We start from the raw sequence: 20552 nt of genomic DNA, 5'->3' as shown, positions 1-20552 counted from the left end.
ATGTAAAAATAAAACTATTTTGTGAAGAAAAACATGAAAATGTAGTATTTGGGCCCAATGTTTTGGAAAATAGCAATACATATATTATCTAATGTACACTTATATTTATGTTCTTGTCCATTAATCACCTTCAAATAGTCAATTCATTAGAAAATATTGTATTTATGTTTTATTTTTACTTGTTATTATCGTCTCCCTCATTTTTGGAAGAAAACAAAATTGAGAACTGTTGTTCGAAAGAATCACAATCGGAAGCTGTGTACTGACTCTGTAACAGTGTAGATGCGCTTTAGGCTGTTGTGGGCGCCAAAGCACAGTTTTTCCAGTGTGTCTCCACTATCGACCAAAGAAGGGCGATACAATCTTCCCCATAGAAAAATGGCGACTTGGCTCAGGGTAGGTGTTAGCGTGCGGAATATGCTCAGAAGTTTGTCGTCTCACAGAAATATATGGTATAGTCGTACAGTGGGAGCGGGACTGCTGAGCACTGTTTTGGCAGGCGGATTTATTCGGTATAAATATGATCCGCAATGGAAACTGTGGCCCCACATCGTGTACGCGGAGGAGGTGAAGGTAAATAAATAATCAGACAACTTTTCAAGTCAATTGTAAGTAATTTCCTAATGTTGCACATTAAGTTTCAGCTATGCTATAAGAGCCTCCCAGACCCGTAATCTGTTTGCTTCATCTGTCACTGTGTTGCGACTTATTATTCTGTTTAGTTTTTAGGTTTATATATTCAAGTGAAACCAGTAGGCATTTAAAAATGAAGTTTTACACCAATCTTTTTATTTTTATTTCTCTGGGATGAATTGTGTATGTAGTCTCAATAAAAAGCCTAATGTGCCCTGTTTTGATGTTGTTAGTATTTATGTGTGTATATTTGGGCTTCTGTCAAGGCAAACTGAAAGTGCTATGTGTCTAGTTATTTTACTTAAATGTTTTTGTAATGAATAATTTTCTAATTTATAATATTTTGAAAATACATGATTTAAACATGGTAAAAGAACTGCAACACTTTTTGTAGCTTAAAGCAATATCAAATTAGCTAGAATATTTAATTAACACATTAGAAGAGATGTGAAATGTGCAGAGTGTAAAGTAATAACATTCATACTTGTGAGTGAATGTCCATGCACAAATCTGATGTACTCAGTCTAAAATGACAGTAAACTTCATTAAAATGGAATGTGAGTGAATCTGGCAACGTGTCTGTTTTGTCAAGAATATGCAGTTAAAATGTTGCTGCATATTCAGATCTAATGTAACATCCAAGTTTGTTGTGGATTTATCCAGCTAACAATTATTTCAGCTTAATTAGATGTAAAGATAAAGAACATATGTTGCATAATTCTCTCCATATTTGTATGTTTGTCAGAAAGCAGAGACCACAGTGTCAAATGTGTCAACGAGATGTCTGCGATTTAACCAGTTTGCCTCCATAATGTATGAACAAGAGCCATATATGACACCCAGAGACTTCCTCCATTCAGTCATGATGGAGTATGTGGATCGTAAGTGACCAGAGACAAAAAAAACACTCGTACACTCGTTACACCCACATGAAAATGCAGATATTCTCAAAAACTACATGCAGGGATGCACTATAATATATAACTTCTGGTAGTATCTGATATTGTAGATTCCTATTCTATTGGACTATACTATACTATGGACTATAGTTATATTATTCCTTACTTCGCATGATTATCGAAAAAAATGTCTGTTTAAATATGAGCTCTTATAGGGCTGCTATCTGCAGACAAAAAATGTATAATAACAGTGAATGTATTTTACCTGATCACAGCAAACCCTGCAGAACTTCTATGAAAAGCTCATGCATTTAATCCATATGTTTAGGTTGGTTCACACTTCTGTTTATTCTGTTTATAATACAGCAAGGTACCAGACAATACTAAGACCCCTATTTGGTTAAACATATATTTTTTCCACAATCCCTCTCTCTTTCTCACTTATGCTCTCATTATATTGACATCTTTCTGGTTTAAGAGAGCATCACAGTTCAAGTGCTTTGCTCCTTGAAGTAATCGCATCTGCATGTTAGGCCTTGTATTCATAAAGTCTGATCATAGTGTACTCCGAGATCTCTCAAACACCATGACAGGCCTCAAATAAAAATGTTTCTTCTTTTGTTGATTCTCACTATGCAGCAAAATATTGTCTTCCTCTCTTTCAGACAAACTACAGAAAAAGATCCTGACGAAAAGTGTGAGTGAAATCCATAAGCCATAAGCATAAATGAGAGCTATTACTATGCATATAACTTGTATGATATTGAATGTGTTTATTTGTGCTGGAAATCTCTGCTGACACAAGCAAAGCTCGCAATATTTTGCTGTCTGTTGATTGAGCCATTTACTTGCTCATAATTAGATTGTTTCCCATGACAGGAAGTGGAGGAGATGATGAAGGTGGCTTCCAATGCTGAGGCAGGAAATAAACTATTCAGAGGAATCGGAGACAAAGGTAAAATGTTCAGCAAACACCTGTCTCACCCATGCCGGAGTCCACCTGCCTCAATAAAGTGCCTGGGTCTACGTGTACGATCACTTCATTTATGTTCCATTTTTAAGTGTTTTAATTAGGGATGTGCATATACAGACGCTAAGCACTTCAACATGCTAACAAACTAAATGGATAGGATAAATATTTATAACATCATAATGCACAAAACTATCAAAGTAAGAAAATAGGAGAGGCTCCAATACAGAGCAGCATGAAACTGCTTATATCCGCAACCTGAACACAGAATGACACACTTCAGCTTAACCGCTTCAGGTGCTTCAGGACGATCCTCGCTGCATATTCAAAATCACAGAGCTGCAAAATAATAATGCGGGTACATATCAGTTCATGACATCAAGCATTTTATACCTTTCTAACGGCAACTATTTATTTAAGCAGTGTCAGACAGAATCACCTAAAGACTTTAATCTCTCCACAGCACCTTACAAATATGGGAATATTTCACTCAGCAGAGAATTTAACATCTGAGAGTGATCGTCTTGAAATAAGTTGTTGATGCGGTGCTTTACTGTAACAACAGTGCATAAAAAGACTAAACTTAAAACATTAAAGAGACGAAACTTCTAGCAGAGTTTTACTGTGCTGACTGTTATTTACTGTTGAGCACAGCAAGTTATCATAAAAAAGTGCTCTCCAAGAAGTTGTGTCTCTTAATTATTTAGAGAAATATGTCTCATTAAAACCACCTCCACTAAAAATATTAATGTTAGTGTAACAAGTTCACATGATGGGCAAGGAGGAAGCTGGGATCGGATTGACAACACGTAGACATTTATTTTTACACATAAACATAATATAATACAATACATGCTGCTCCCCGCAGACACGTCGAACACATAATCACATCTTCATGCGTCTCTCTCTCTCTCTCTTTTCCACTGTCTCCTCTTTTTAAATACTCCCGCCGCCCTTCAGTGGAACGCGAAGCACACAGGTGGAACTCATTCACCACTTATCTTCCTTGCCTCACTCTGCCCAGGCACCGCTCGGCCCCGCCCTGCTAGACACCTTTATTAGTCGACCCCACTAATTAGGGTTGCATTGGTATAAGATTTTCACGATACGATAACCGTCTCAGAAAGTTTCACTGTATAACAGTATACAGTATTACACAATTATTATTGTCAGTTATAATGACCCTTAAAGGAGTGAAAACAGAAGGATTTTTTTTTTGTTGTTGAACAAATGCTTTATTATAATTTAAACTTGAAACCATTTTATTTTAATTAAAGTATGTGTAAAAAAAAATAAAAAGTCTCCCTTTTGAAAATAAATAAGAAAGCTAACAGAATTATAACAATAAACCAAATTATACACACGATAAAGAAATATCATGTAACTATATCATGTTATAAAACTAAAGCATGTTAGTTTACATGTTAGCATAGCATGTAAAATGTAGTACTTAATGAAAAATAACATCAGCTGTGTGAGCTTTAAAGTAATGTCTTGTGATAAGTAATAATTAACATATGCTGTAGGTGTGCAACAGCGCAGTCAGACTGCTCCTGTCTGTACCTTTAACTCAGTGCTTATCAACTGGTTTTGCTTCAGGACAGATTTTACATTGAAAATTAAGTGGTGACCCACTATAGTAAAAACATAACTTGTATTTAATGTATCCTGGGTCATGTTGCATCAATTTGTTCTTGATTTTCAAGTACAAGGACGTCAAGTGATATACTTTTTGTTGATGATGTCAACAACAAAAGTGTCAGGAAGTTTTCTCTCACCCTTTTAAAAATTGAAGAGCATATTTACTTATATGAGCCCATTATTATCCTGTTTGTTTCCTAATTTCAAACATAATTTAAACATAACATATTACACGGGGAAAGGCTCTTCATTACCATGATTTGGTCAGTGTAGCTAGTCTTAAATAATAGTAATAATACGTTTTTGTATTTATGAAAAATAAGTACCAGCTGAAACACTTGAAACTAACTACAACTGATATAAATGAGGTCTAATAGATTTCATATGGAACTATAACATTTTGCCAAAATGTAACCGTTACTTGTGAAATCGAGAATCAATTTTGTAAAGGTGGTGATGTATAACAATGAAAGAAAAATGTGTGCATATCACACTGTTGCTCTTTTCCTCCTCAGTGCTATTTGCCATGGGCTGCGTACTGTTTGAGAGGTTTGACTTGACTTCCTCCGTAGCGCTTTAAACTAGAAAAGTCTCACTAGAATTTAAATTGGTCACATCAGTTTTGATGTCTGTGCTCCACAATATCGAGTGAAGCACAGTTATTGCATGCACGTGCCAGAGAACATAGTATATCATGATCACGAGCTGGTTCCGTTAAACTCCTGCGAAAGTGCAAATGAGAAGCCTTTAGCTGATTGGGAGATTATCATTAAATCTGCCTCGGCAGTCCTAAATGGGCTATCAATTGGGTGGCTGCCGAAATATCTTCAATGGGAGAACCATGGCATTGTTCTTTCCCCGCTGTCCGTGATCCAGTCCGAATAGACCCACGCCCCACCAGTTGAGAAACACTGCTTTAACTCACTCACACACTCACTTATGTCAGACCCCCTCGTATCGCTTCTCTCTGACATTTCTCTGCTGCATGTGTGTGTGTGGCACAAGTTGACAACTTTGACAGATAGTCGAGGAGGAAAGGAGATGCAGGCGCAGGTGAGATTCTCCGTCCATCTCAGTACCGTAGATAAGCAAATGTACATGGTATGAAAACCATACATTTTCATACCGTGATATACTGTGAAACCGGTATACCGCTCCAACCCTACCACTAATCAACTTATCATAAGTCACTAATCAGTTGTTTGACAAATACTCAATTAGTCGACCACCCTGGCAAATCCCTAGTATTAATGAACAACTTGGAAACATTTGCAGTGCAGGATATAATTTGTGTGTCTATGTGTTTATAAATGAGCTGTATGTTATTTCATCTCCTTGTCTGAATTGTGATTTCAGGGCTTATCTCTTACACAGAGTACCTGTTTCTCCTCACTATTGTTACAAGTAAGTGATTCTCACACATTCTAGTTTCCCAACAGCTCTAGATCAGTGCCAGTCCCTAATCTCTATACATCATAGACCATTTGTGCTTTTAGCTACTCGTTTATCAGGCAGACAAAGATGAGTCTTTGTCTTCAGCAGTGATAGTTTTGTAATTCTTTGGAAGTCTAACCTCAGGGATGTTTCTCCACAGTCCCAAAAGTCACAGAAGACTTGTTGTTAATCACTGTAATCAAAGGTATCAGAATCGGCAACTCAACAAATTTGAGAGAAGTACAACATTATGCTAATAAGGACCAATGCAACCAATTGGAGCATAGACAGTGGAGTATATGCAATCTGTCTCCTGTGAGATTAGTGGAGTGCAGGCAAGATGAAGCAGATAGTTACTGTGAGCAATATTACTGTTCTATATGATTTGTCTCTGCCTACATACGTGGATATGATTAAAAATATGTGGAAACTGATGTAAAAAGTGATCAGTATCAGAGTGATTTTCATTGATTTATATATTGATAATCCTTCATCTTGTTCATGATATGATGCATTATGCACTACTTAAATTTATATTTAAAAAATTTACTTCCAGAATGTTACATTTTAGCAGCAAGAAAAATTATTTCTTGTCAAATTAGAATGATATCTTGTTTTTACTGGAAATACATCAAATTTGTGATCAGATATTTAAAATCTATGGCCAGTTGTGCACCAATAACGTTTGGGCATCCAGCAGAAAGAAAATCTACTAATGACCAAACAGTACAAGTGACCTGGGGGAGTATTCCTGAAAGCACGGATAAGCAACTCGGACATAAACCCATAATGGTATAACATTTTTCCATACGTGTACAGTAGAAGCCTAATGCAGCATTCTCTACACTGTTTAATACAGTATGTTGACTGTTAAGTTATTTGTCTGCACTGAACTTCAAAATAGCAAATGAAAATGAACAAGTCTGAAAATGTTTGCATTTCTTTATATACATGAATTATAGCGATTCAAAGTCAAATCTCTGACCTCTATTCTATTTCTTTGGTCCATCAGATGATCACATATTATCTAGTTAGTGAAAAGAGTTTAATTTGATTGCTTAAGCTTTAAAATGGTAGACATTACCTGAATAAGGATATGTAATATTATAATTAACATTCATTGACTAAAGGAATTGTAAAAAGAATGTGGGTTTAATATTTTCATTCTATGACATTTGTTGATATATTCATAATATTAAGATCATAAAATAAAAATATTTGTAGTGCTAAATATGAATGCATAAAGCTCTTTCTTTACAGTTAAGAGTGTGGAGGCCTCTTCAATGTGTTCTATGTTGACAATATTACAGTATTTAAAAAATAATTTACAAACGGTCCAATGTACTTTAATTCGTTCACTTTTAAATGCAAATCTGTGATGTGTGAGACTGGAAATGGAGGGCAGAATATTTGAGAGATAAAGTTAAGATTGCTGTATATCATATTAGTGCTTTAAACAGAGACTAAAACTGAAATTATGTTTTATTTAGATTTGTTCTGAACTGTATTTTTTTTCATTGTGATTCATATGCAGCCTCCTTTCCAAAAGGTTACTGGTTAGAACAAAAAATATGGATAATAGTGTTCTTTTTAAAATGACAGTACTCTGCGCTAAGGGGTGGGTGAAAAACCAATTGCAGTATTGCCAGATCTCACAATAGAAAAAAAGCAACCTGGTCTGGAAAAACAAGCCCAAAATAAGCTTAATTTAGCCACCAGGATCAAAGCACATTTTTTATATTCTTTTGGGCACCATGAAGTGGTGTAGTTACACACCATTTGGCCTTTAATTTCATGAAAAACAAAAAAACAAAAATAACGAAACAAAATTAACCGTTACCAGCATTTAAAAAAAACAACTCGGTTACTAACGTAACCTCGGTTCCCTGAGAGGAGGGAACGAGTATTGCGTAAGTAGCTTACGCTATGGGAAAACTCCATTTCTCGAGAAATATTGAAGTCTTTATGTAAAACGCATTGCAGCTGCACAGCAGACAGTAATGAGCGAGGCAGCTCGGTCATTGGCTGTGCTGCGGCAACTGCTCGAACCAATGACGGGCGACTCTGAACGCGCGACCAATGGTAGCGCCTACGCGTCCAGCGCTCAGAGCCCGCCGAAATTAGCATAGCCAGGCTATATAATGGGCACCCGTCATACGAGTTCCTTTAGGTTCAATCGACTGAAGCTGAACTGACCAAGCACAAGCACGGCAGCTTACGCCAATACTCGTTCCCTCCTCTCAGGGAACCGAGGTTACGTTAGTAACTGAGTCGTTCCCTATAGAGAGGTCTCTCCTATTGCGTAAGTAGCTTACGCTATGGGAACACCATGTAAAACGCTGTGCGTGCTGACTTCACTCTATAAAGCCAGAGGCAGATGCCTGAGCCTTAAAGCAAAGTGATTATTCCACGAGCCGGCCAACGGCGAGCTACATAATAGGATAGTATAGAGCCCTTCCAAGGTGGTCCATGGTGGGCGCTCATAGTACAAACACAAGCACATATCTTATGTACTGAGTTTTCTATGTGCTGATATGCATAAAAAATCCTCTAAGTCGGTCAGAGACGGACCTTATAAGGGAGGAGATAATGCTCAGCATATACATACTCCAGTCCATTCTACAGTCAGGCTGATAGAATGTTGGAATGCAATGAGGGGACCTGTAGGTTATAAAACCTGATAAATGTCGAAGGCGAGGCCCAGCCCGCCACCGCACAAATATCTTAAATGGGTATCCCACTCGACCAAGCCCACGAGGAGGCCATGCTCCTCGTAGAGTGAGCTCTGACGCCTAAGAGGCATTGAAGGCCCTTGGCTTCATAAGCTAAGCTATAGCATCCACTATCCAGCTGATATTCTTTGCTTTGAGACTGCGAGACCTTTAGTGCAGCCGCCAAAGCATACGAATAATTGTTCTGTCTGTCTGAACAGGGCAGAACGTTCCAAATATACTCTGAGCGCCCTGACCGGGCAGAGTAAATTAGCGTTGCTTTCATCTGCTGGGGACGATAAGCTGCCAGAGATATCACCTGTGCTCTGAAGGGTGTGGAGAGCACTTTAGGAATATACCCATGCTTTGGCCTAAGGACAACTCTGCAGTCGTTAGGTCCAAATTCCAGGCAAGCAGCACTTGATGACAGCGCGTGTAGGTCAGCCCACTCTCTTGACTGAAGCGGCGCCAGCAAGAGCGCAGTTTTGCTGTTTAAGGTGCACGGTTCGGAGAGGTTCTAATGGGGCACTCTTGAGTGCGTCCAGGACCGTGGCCAGGTCCCAGATCAGCACCGGGCGAGGAGGGTTCATCCTCCTAAGCCTCTTAGGAAACGAATGATTAGATCGTTTTTCCCTAATGAATGTCCTTTATCAGGATTGTGTGACGCCGCTATGGCAGCCACATAGACTTTGAGCATGGAGGGTGTGCGGCCCGCCTCCAGCAGCTCTTGCAAAAAAGGCGAGTACACTTGGTATCTCACACGATTTGGGGTTCAAGCTCTTGGTATCACACCAGTCACTGAACACTTTCCACTTTTGGGCATATAAGCGCCTCGTAGAGGGTGCTCGCGCCTCAGTGATGGTTCTCAAAACTCCACTGGGGAGGTTCTCGGGAACCCGTTGAGGGGCCATGCATGGAGGGCCCTCCATAGAGTGCAGGAGCTCAACCTAAGTCCACCCTGGCGATTTATATCACGAAACTACCGTCATGTTGTCCGTTCGGACCAGGACGTGTTCGCTTTTCAGGTACGGAAGCAGGGCTCTGAGAGCCAAGGCGACCACCTTCATTTCCAGACAGTTTATATGTAGGCTTTTCCGGGTTTGACCAAAAGCCGGAGACAGGCCTGCCCTCGTAAAGGGCCCCCCATCCTATTTTGGAGGCATCTGTCGTGATCATTTTTCTCCACGTGTTCACGCCCAGACTCACGCCGGTTTGATACCAGTTGATGGCTTTCCAGGGCGTCAGGGCTTTTATACAGCCGTGATTCGTTCTGATCAAAAAGTGGCCCGAGCGCCACGCGTGAGTGGGGACACGGCTCTTGAGCCAGCGCTGGAGAGGACGCATGTGCAACAATCCTAGCTGGAGTACAGCTGATGCCGAGGCCATGAGACCGAGCATTCTTTGAAATCGCTTGACGGGGGCGCTCTGATGAGAGGCGCGCTGTCATCTGCACTGAGTCTAGCACTATTCCCAGAAGAGATATTCTGGCTGGGGGATGGCACGCTCTTTGCAAAATTGATTCTCAGACCCAGGCATTCTAGATGGCTGATAATCCAAGATCTGTGTGTCGTTAACTGACCCTCTGATTGTGCTATGATTTGCCAATCGTCGAGGTAATTCAGTATTCGCACTCCCCGCTGTCTCAGGGGGGAAAGTGCCGCGTCCATACATTTCGTGAATGTACGGGGGGGCCAATGATAGGCCGAATGGTAGTACTGTGTACTGGTATGACTGTCCCTCGAAAGCGAATCTCAGAAAAGGACTGTGATGAGGCGCTATCGGAATGTGAACGTAAGCGTCTTTCAAATCCACTGATAGAAACCAACCCCCGGGGCGGACTTGCGCGAGGATATGTTTGGTTGTTAACATTCTGAACGAGCGAATCATAAAAGCTTTGTTCAGATGTCTGAAATCTAGGATGGGGCGGAGGCCACCGTCCTTTTTCGGGACGAGAAAATAGCGGCTGTAAAAACCTGCCTCGCTCATAGAGGGAGGAACAGTTTCTATAGCGCACTTCTCTATCAGTTCGAGCACCTCGGTGCGTAGAACATGTGACACATCTTTCCTCACTTTCGTCTCGACCACCGCTGAAAAGCGGGGTGGTCTGCGAGCGAATTGAAGAGAGTAACCGTGTTTTATTATGTTCAAAACCCATTTTGGCATGTCGGGGATTTTTTCCCAGGCTTTTGCTCGCATAGATATGGGCTGAATGTTGGCTGGGGGCGTGTCACAGTGACGTATGTGCCCTACCGGCAAATTGCCTTGTGCTAACACTGAGTTTACAGCTCCCAGAGGCGCAGGTGCGCGCTGAGCAGCCGTGTTGAGTGCCGAGTGCAGGGGTGCGTGTGAGCTTACAGGCACGCACGCTATCTCCGTAATGCTCGCATCGTGAGCTGGAGAAATGTTTGAAACTGTATAGACAGTGTTTACAGGTGGGGGTGCATACATTGTAATAGGCACGCGCGCCACTTTCATAAAGCTTCCCGCTCTTAGCGGGAGTTTCTGGCTCGCTGCGTCGCATCTGTGACGCTTGCGGCATGAGACAGAGAACTGTTTGAAACTGTATGTGCAGCGCTTATGGGTGGGGTGCATCTACTGTAGTAGGCACGCCGCCACTTTCATAAAGCCTCCGCCATGGGCGGGTGTTTTTGGTCATGCATACAGTGTTTGTAACTGTGGAAGTGCGCAATTTAGTGTGGACACGTGACCCCTTAGTGACACAGGCAGAAAATGTGCTAACACTGAGCTTACAGCTCTCAGAGGCGCGGGCGCGTGCTGAGCAGCTTTGTTGAGTGCAGGGGTGCGTGTGAGATTACAGGCACACGCGCTATCTCCGTAATGCTCGCAGCAAGAGCCGGAGAAATGTTTGAAACGACAGTGTTTACGGGTGGGGGTGCATATATTGTAATAGGCACGCGCGCCACTTCCATAAAGCTTCCCGCTCTTAGCGGGGAGTTTCTTGGCTCGCGCGTCTCATCTGTGATGCTCGCGGCGTGAGCCAGAGATCTGTTTGGAACTGTATGGGCAGCGCTTATGGGTGGGGGTGCATCTACTGTGGTAGGCACGCGCGCCACTTTCATAAAGCCTCCCACTAGCGGTGGGGTTTTTGGCCATGCATACATTGTTTGTGTGTAGGGGTGCGTGCAGGACAGCAGGCAGGCGCGCTACATTTATAGTATTTCCCGCTTTTACTGGGGAAGTGTTTATAACTGTGGGAACAGTGCTTGTGTGTAGTGGTGCATACATGACAATAGGCACACGATCTACATTTATGGGGCGTCCAGCTCGAGCTGGGAAAGTATTCGGCACTGTTTGGACAGTATTGATATGTGGGAGTGCGCACTTTAGTGTGGACACGTGACCCTTAGTGACACAGGCAGAAAATGACTCTTGTGATTTCTGTGTGTTGCCGTTAAAACGGCGTTTGATTGCAGGTGAGCGAAGTTCTGTGACTGGCCCATTGACTGCTGTACAGACATTTCCAGCCGCCTGTAAGGGGACTGGGTAATGTTTTACACGCTTTGCTCGCTGCAGTGAAGCGCTCAGCGAACTCTCTTACCGTGCTGGTGCCCGTGCTCGTGTCCGCTAATGTCGACGGCGCTGGGTCGAAGGCCGAGCCCGCCAGTCGCCTGATGCAGCGCCAATTGGAAAGGCTGTCATCCTTTTCACCGCTCGTCCCTGGCGCCCGAACGAGATGAGACCCACCGCTCTGTTGGAGGGGTGCTGGTCCGTCTGCGTGAATTGGACTGGCGGCGGGGAGTTCTCGGGTGGTGGTGAAGCACACGGGGACTGGCCCGGCGTGACGTCACTGAAGTCCGCGTGCTCTGACGGCCTCCGTGAGCGGCGCTTTTTCTTGCGCGGCTCGAACAGAGGGGACGGCAGCACGGTGGTAGCAGGCTCGTTCGCTGAAGGAGATTAAATCTAAAGGAACTCGTATGACGGGGTGCCCATTATATAGCCTGGCTATGCTAATTTCGGCGGGCTCTGAGCGCGCGAACGCGAGGCGCGCGCCCATTGGTTGCGCGTTCAGAGTCGCCCCGTCATTGGTTCGAGCAGTTGCCGCAGCACAGCCAGTGACCGAGCTGCCTCGCTCATTACTGTCTGCTGTGCAGCTGCAATGCGTTTTACATAAAGACTTCAATATTTCTCGAGAAACTGAGTTTTCCCATAGCGTAAGCTACTTACGCAATAGGAGAGACCTCTCGATAGGGAACTCCAGAACAATTGAAAATCACTTTGTTCTGGTTTTCGGTTACGTTCTGCTAAACTTTTTGTTCGGATTTGTTCCTTGAACCGTTTTTAGTCCCTTGCATTTTATGATATTGTGCGTAATCTAAACTTCTATGGGCACCATGTCTATATCAAAAAGGTAGGCATATGCTGACAACCTCTGAAACTTCATGGCAATTACCTGAAATAAACTAACTCTGGAAGAATATAACCTGCTACGGAGCAGGTTAGGTTCACAGGGTAAGTTGCTATGGTTACTAACATACTCTGAAAGATACGGAAAACCGCTTACTCTGATTAAACTAACTTGGTGTAGTTTCTTACTCTGCTTTCTGGAATACCCCCAGCAAGAATTTTATGAATAAATAAATATGATATCACTGGCTGTTAATGTGGCATCATAAACAAAAGTTAAACTGTTATGGGAGACCAGTTTCAGTCTTCTTTCAGTTGCATGCTTATTTCAGAGCTGTATGTTTGTTTTTGATATACAGCTTCCCTAAACTTCTGGCAAAGTGAAATGTTTTGATGGCTTGCTGCTCAGTGCTTGCTCATGAACAATTAAGTGTCTTAATTAAGTGTTGATTCTTGTTTGATCTGAGGTTATACTTTAGCATACTGTAGTTACCATAATAAAATCACAATTGGATCACAGTAATACTTGTCTTACTGACTGACAGTGATAACGCTCTGTAGCTGCAATCACTGATCTGTGTGTAGATCAAGTCACCTCATTAAGCTAATTGGGGTTTTAGCACCCACCTTTTACTTATTAGTGGCCACCCACTTCCTTGTTCAGCTGAGGGTTATTCCAGAAAGCCAGTATCCATTGCTTTGTATTTAACTGCATTGTGATTCCAGAACCTCAAACAGGATTTCATATTGCTTTCAAAATGCTTGATATTGATGGCAATGAGCATGTGGACAAGAAAGAGTTTCAGAAGGTATGGCATGTCTTTTCACACATCATTTTTTATGACATAATTTCAACAAAAAGTTTATTCCTACTTCAACTGATTTTTGGAAATATTGTTTAGAAACTATTTGTTTTTACAATTGGAATGATTGGTAAATGGTACATTTCTAGAATAATATGAAAGTGTGCAGAAATAAAGTTCTAGCAGAGTTTCTCAACTTTGAAGACGATGTCCTATGTGGGGTCTGCAGAGATGCAGATGGGGTTGTGGGCGATTTCTATTAACTGTATCTTATTTATGATATATTTTTCAAGAGTTTAGTTTTGAGCATAAATAAGGCAGGAGGTTAGACCTATATATAGATATATATATATATGAACTATGCAGCTTCCATTAGCTTAAAGAGATCACCCAAAAATGAAAATTCTGGCAAAAGATGATGTTATGCTGCTAAATGATATCCGTAGTCACCAGTTCCTTCTATTGTATGGAAAAAAGGATGCAATGGTGACTGAGGCTGTGATTTTTACCCAACTTCTCATTTTGTGTTTCTTGGAAGTAAATGATAGATCTTTCCTTTTTGGGTGAATTTTTTTAAACAATCCCTTTAAATTATTATTGAAAGTGTAGGCTAAAATATGACCCAGATGTAAAGGTGAACTCTCTGTAATGTGCCAGCTTCTGCAAACGGTAAATACAGTATATGCAGAACTGTCACTCACTTGAGCAACTTAAAACTGCTGGTACCATTTGTTTGCACTTATTTTTCAGCATGCTTGTTTGCATTAAGACCAAATACCGACCCAAGCTGGTCATAACAGCAAAGGAGAGGTGGATCTGTGGGGGGTGGGTGGGATGCAAGAATTTTGTAAAAAATGGGCCATGGACAAAGAATGGTGGAGAACCCCTGTTCTAGAGCATTTGTTCTCCTGACTGGATTTGGGAGTGCTGGATTGTGAGTTATGTGGTCAATCTGATGATGCTTTTTGTCTCTGTTAATGCTGGCATGAGAGGACAGATGTGTGACAGGTATGTGGGCATGGTTGATGGATGGTTGGTGCATGGTAAGAACATGAGGAGATCTTAGTTTAAATTTGGTTTAACATTTGTCTATTAACATGAATGTGGTGAAAGCAGAAGAATCACACCAGCTTTAAGAAAAAATTTGATAAGACTCAATATTTGAGTTTTACAGAACAGATCAACATTCCCTCATCCCTTCTGAAAAAGAAACATGTGCATATACACAGAAGAATGAGTTGATCAGGGCCAGTTACGTGAGTGTGCATGACTGAATCTTTGCCAGCAGTCTAACAACTTTTCTCTCTTCTCTGAAGCTGAAGAAAATAATTAACCCGAGGAAAAAGCTTCTAAAGCTGGGTGGGGCAGAGGTGGGTGTTCTGTATGTTTGAATAAGATCAGCAACTTATCATTGATATGTTAGCATTAAGGCAAAACATGTTATATGGAAATTGGAACATGCTGATTTTTCTTTTCATATGTCTTTACAGAAACATTTCCTTGTTGCATCAAGTTAAAAGTTAATGTTGTGCTGAAATATCTGCTTACATGTTTGTAAAAACCTCTTCAGGACATTACTGTGTAAGCACACTAAGATTGAACTTAGCCCCAGTATTGTTTGTTTGCAGGGTTTAGACACTGTTGATGAGGTCAGCACCACACTACAGGTGGTGTTCTTTGGGAAAAATGGCAAGATGAAACTCCATTACAATGATTTCTGCAGGTACAAACAATTTTACCTCAGTGGCACACTGCCTGTAAGAGAAGCATCACTATTACTATTACTCATACTTGGGTTAGGGTGAGGTTAGAGTTAGGGATTTGGACAAACCCCTAATATAACCAGAGTTTGGGTCAAAAATGACACAGAAAGAGACAAAAATGACCAAAATATTTGAAAGATGGTGGATGTGCCTGTGGTGAATAACCTGTAGCTGTATTTTCTAGAAAACAGTAACAATTGTTCAGATTTTGAATTTATTTATATTCAGTGATCCAAATGAAGTATTTGACCTAAAAGGACGAGTCACATCCACAACTCATAATTACTTTAGATCATGTTTAAATCTAGCTATATATAAAGTATTTGTATGAGTTAAATTTAATTAGTGTGAATGATTTGGTGATAAATTATACCAATGATATGATATTGTGACCAGCAGAATTTATTAACCTGCCCATACCATGAAACTGGAATTTTCGATCACTTTTACTTATTTAGTGTTTGTACAAAAAGAAAATAATTCTAGGAATTTCCAAATTAGGATGTTTTAGGTGATAACAATGTTTTGGTTAAATATTGACAGAGCGTGGTAGAATACAACAACTTATATTCTAGACTTTATATAAAAGGTTAAGCTTGCTACATACAAGTGATAGGACATTATTCTGTGTCTTAAAATGTTTTTAGTCTTCAAAGATGTATTGTTGTACAAGAATTTATTTATTTTGTGTAGGTTTATGGAAGACCTACAATCAGAGGTGCAAGAAATGGAGTTCCTACGGTTTTCTAAAGGGATGAAGACCATGAGGCGTGAGGACTTTGCTGAATGGCTACTTCATTATACCAATGAAGAAGATAATGAGGCATACTGGGAAAATATGAGGAAGAGGATCCCCACTGGACAGGTAACTAATTTTAAACATTAACACTGAAAGCCCAGAATTAAGATGCTGATTTTTCATTTGACATAAACTAGAATTCTTATAAACTCAAACGGTTCAACTGTAGGTGGGTGACTGCTTGTAAAACTATAAGAGGTGAACGCAAGACGATTCACGATTCAAGGCAGTCCAACAGAGTACAGAAAAGTTCTAAACACTAAACTATATGAAATGTACACTGATGATCCAAAACATTATGACCACTCACGGGTGAAGTGAATAATGATGATAATCTCCTAACAAGGCCACATGTCAAGGTCTGGGTAGATTAGATGGTAAACAAACAATTAGTTCTCGTATTCAACATGTTGAATGCAGGAGAAATCGGCAGGAGTAAAGACCTGAACGACTTTGACGAGAGCCAAATTGTTATGGCCAGACGACTGGGTCAGAGCATCTATCAAAAAGCTTGTGAGGTGCTCCCGGTCAGCAGTGGTGAGTACCTACTGACAGTGGTCCGAGGAGGGACAAACCATAAACTGTCGACAGGCTGTTGGGGCACCCAAGACTCATCAATGCGCAAGGGCAACGAAGGCCATCTGGTCCAAACCGACAGAAGATCTACTTTGGCACAAGTCACAGAAAGTTTAATGATGTTACGGGAGGGATGTGTTACAACACACAGTGCATCACACTTTGCTGCGTATGGGTCTGCGTAGCTGCAGACCAGTCAGAGTGCCCACAATGGGCACGTGAGCATCAGAAACTGGACCTCGGAGCAGTGGAAGAAGTTTGTCTGGTCCAGTGAGTCCCATTTTCTTTTAAATCACGTGGACGGCCGTGTACGTGTAAATGTTGTCGTTTACTTGGGGAAGTGACGGCACCAGCGTGCACTTTGGGAAGACGACAAGCCGGTGCCACCTACCTAAACATAGTTGCAGACCAGGTACACCCCTTGATAGCAATTGTATTCCTTGATGGCAGTGGCCTCTTTCAGCAGGATAATGCGCCCAGAATTACTAATATGAAATAGTTTTTCATTAGTGCGTTGTGAAACCATAGTGATAATACAGGAAAACTAAAACTTTGGTAATAAAAATCATAATGTTGTGGTTATTATGGTTTTACTATACAAATACTATAGTTTAATTATGGTTACTGTAGTAAAACCATGGCTTTACTATATGTAATCATGACAGTTCAATGTTTTTTGGCAGAACCATGGATTTACTATAGTAATATTACTATATTAATAATTGTGGTAACCATAGTTTTTGTTGGAAATAATGGTTTTACTATAATAATATTTTAGGCTGTAGTAACCATAGTTTTTGGTGTAAATCATGGTTTACTATAGTAAAATTGTAGTAACTATGAAAAGTAACAGTTTCTTTTTTTTCCTTGTGATTTTGATTATTCTTGTGGTTACTATGATTTGACAATGGTATTTGATACAAAATGATGATATTTATTACCATAGTTTTTGTTTTACTGTATTATTATTATGGTTTTACTATCAATATCAAGGTTAAAATATGTAGTAAATTTAAAGTTTTATTGCGTTTATTACATTTATTGCGAGGGAACACAAAACTATTTCAGGAAACAATTCCTGCCCTGTCCTGGGTCTTTGTATATTTCACATGGTAATAACATGGTGGTAGTATTGTAATGTCATTGGCATATTTTAAAGTCTCAAAGTTTTTATTCAGGAATATTTTGTTTTGTCTATGTCAGAGCATCTCCTTTGATGAATTTAAAGCATTCTGTCTCTTTACCAACCACCTGGAGGACTTTGCCTTGTCAGTCAAAATGATTAATGATGCCAGCAAGCCAATTGGAATGGGTAAGACTGATCTTGATGGCAATATTTAATCTAATTCTAGAGAGTGTCCTGAAATGTAATTCTTGTCAGGGTATTTCCAATGTCAAAATTGGCAATTATGTTTTTGAGTGATTGAAATATATAGCATTCTCCATTTGTTTCACCACAGCTCAGTTTAAACGAGCAGTAAAGATAGCTACAGGTCAAGAGCTTTCAGAGAACGTTCTGGACACGGTGTTTAAAATCTTTGACCTGGACGGGGACAACTGCCTGAGTCATAAAGAATTCCTCACCGTAGTGAAAGACAGAGTACTTCGTGGGCTCAGGGTGAGAAATCATTTAGTTCATTAATTGATAATTAATTAATTTGCACAATTTTATATGGTTTACCATTACAATGTTGTGCGATTTATGATTTAAAAAAATATATAATTAGTGTTAGGATTGTAATTGGTAGTAGAATTTGACATTAAGACAGTAGAAGCATTTGAAGAACATTTAGAGTCTAATCTGACACTAGTTAATCATTTTACTGATTGCTTTTATTTGGCTTAGAGCAGTGACGGGTAGATTTTGGTTGCATCTGTGTGTTTCATAGGTTCAACCCCAGTATGGCTTTTCTGATTACTGGAAATGTGTGAAAAGAGAGACATTGCAAGCAGCTAAAGAGGCACTTCGGGAAACCGGCAGCCCTGTCTGACAGGAGAAGGTCTGGCTGGTATATGTGTCTGATCAAATGTGGTTATACTTGTAAGTTTAATGCTTTTGGGGAGAAAATGAATGCATAATTAATTACCTAGAAATGACAGGGTTTGTTTATCTTGACTTGTTTTGATCTAGTTTTAATGAATACTTTTCTTAGAAAATGTTTACACAGGCCCAAAATATATTACTTATGTAGTGATATTGTTGTTGGCCCAAAACCTATTAAATAGCCTAATATTAAGAATAATTGTATTTAAAAATATGTAGTTTCATTATTATGAGCTTTACTGTAAATCTTGATACAAGAGGTTTCACTACATGCCAAATCTGTGATGTGTTCTTCAGACCTGTTTTATTTTGTGAAATGTTATTAAATTTGAGGCCTGTGAATACTCCAAGATTATGCTGTCAGTTTGCAAAGCTTTTGCTTGTATCGAGTGGACATAACCATTTCTTTTTAATAAGTAACATGTTTTAATTGTATTTACTTTATATTTTACTTGGGATATGGCTGTGGTATTTACATATAACCTGAATTGTATTCTCTGTCATGTGAAGCTTTGCTGTTATAGGAGATTACAAAATTATCCTGTGGAAAATGTGCATGTAATGCAGATTTATTGAATTATGTCACTATCACGGTAAAACTCTACAGCACTTTTATACTGGGTGTAGTTGCTTTTGGATGTTGTTTTGCGATTGAACAGACAATAAAATAATAAGCTGTTATTATACATGGCAGCATAAATCATAGGCTGCAAGTGGTCAAACAAACAGATTAATCGCTAGAAAACACATTGTAATCTTTGATTTTCAGTTGTGAAACTATCAGATTTAACTCTGAAATCCAGTTTTCTGCATTTAATTAGAAAGAATCCAGTTGAGTTATTGTCAAATCTGGATGGAAATTCAGTTGAACCATTTTCTTATTTTGGTTGTTTGGGTACTGTTATTAAATTTTATTAACACTGTAATGTTTTCAGTCTTTGATTTTTCAGATTTTTCCCCCAAAAATCTGATTTTTAATTTTTGATTTCACAGAATTATGCTTGCTAACAAATGTTGGCTTGTATTTTGCATTAATAAAAGAGACTGTAAAATAACTATCATGTGATGACTATCAATTCTAGAACCTTGAAAATGAGAACTTAAATTTTTTTTTCCACCAGACTGAATCGTTGAATTAGACATGCCCCCTCCTTTCAAAACTCCGCCCTCCAAAGATAGCTTTAAGATCGTCAAGAACAGTAGATCAGTGCGTTTTCTTATGTTTGTCAAACGCAACAGAAGTTAAATAGCACCCTCAGCTGACAACTGTTATGAATCTGAATATGGCATTAAAGGGATAGTTCACCCCAAAATGAAAACTCATTATTTAATCACCCTCATGCTATCCCAGGTGTGTCTCAATTTCTTCTGTTTAACACAAACGAAGATTTGTAAGTCTATATACAATGCAAGTAAATGCTGGCCAGAACTTTGAAGGTCAAAAAAGCATATAAAGGCAGCATAAAAGTAATCTATAGGACTCCAGAGGTTAAATATCTTCAAAAGCGATATGATGGGTGTGGGTGAGGAACAAATCAATATTTAAGTCCTTTTTGTTTGTTTTTTACTATAAATTCTCCTCCTTGCCAGTAGGTGGCGATTGTGAATCGCCAAAAACAAAAGAATGTGAAAGTGCAGATTTATTTTTTTTTTTAAAAAAGAGAGATTTTATTATTTATCTGTTTCTCACCCATACTTATATCGCTTCTGAAGATGTAGTTAACCACTGGAGTCTTATGGATTACTTTATACTCCTTTTATGTGCTTTTTGGACCTTCAAATTTCTGGCTACCATTCACTTGCATTGTATGGACCTACATAGCAGAGAAATTTTTCTAAAAATCTTCGTGTGTGTTCAGCAGAAGAAAGAAAGTCATACATCTCATAAAGGTGAGTAAATTCTGAGAATTTTTA

At 39.7% G+C, this 20552-nt stretch overlaps 1 protein-coding gene across 1 annotated transcript; it reads left to right on the top strand.

Annotated features, from left to right (window-relative positions):
• Positions 1-337: 337 nt before the first annotated feature.
• On the top strand, positions 338-19680 carry LOC127631275 (calcium uptake protein 2, mitochondrial-like). Its single transcript, XM_052109349.1, has 12 exons — positions 338-573; positions 1379-1514; positions 2198-2229; positions 2412-2487; positions 5500-5547; positions 13380-13462; positions 14773-14826; positions 15085-15179; positions 15913-16084; positions 17798-17906; positions 18055-18212; positions 18484-19680. The coding sequence occupies exons 1-12, from the start codon at positions 379-381 to the stop codon at positions 18583-18585; spliced, it is 1260 nt and encodes a 419-aa protein (XP_051965309.1). The 5' UTR covers positions 338-378; the 3' UTR covers positions 18586-19680.
• The last annotated feature ends 872 nt before the right edge of the window (positions 19681-20552 follow it).

Source organism: Xyrauchen texanus, chromosome 3, assembly GCF_025860055.1.
Source record: "Xyrauchen texanus isolate HMW12.3.18 chromosome 3, RBS_HiC_50CHRs, whole genome shotgun sequence".
Classification (NCBI taxonomy): domain Eukaryota; kingdom Metazoa; phylum Chordata; class Actinopteri; order Cypriniformes; family Catostomidae; genus Xyrauchen; species Xyrauchen texanus.
The sequence above is the reverse complement of the archived record's forward strand: the minus strand, read 5'-3'. Positions and strand labels throughout refer to the sequence as shown.

Excerpts from the sequence above, each read along its gene's own strand:
- LOC127631275 (XM_052109349.1), top strand. The coding sequence starts at position 379 with ATGGCGACTTGGCTCAGGGTAGGTGTTAGCGTGCGGAATATGCTCAGA. Across the intron at positions 1,515-2,197 it reads CATGATGGAGTATGTGGATC|ACAAACTACAGAAAAAGATC; the intron begins GTAAGTGACCAG and ends CCTCTCTTTCAG. Across the intron at positions 18,213-18,483 it reads GAGTACTTCGTGGGCTCAGG|GTTCAACCCCAGTATGGCTT; the intron begins GTGAGAAATCAT and ends TGTGTTTCATAG.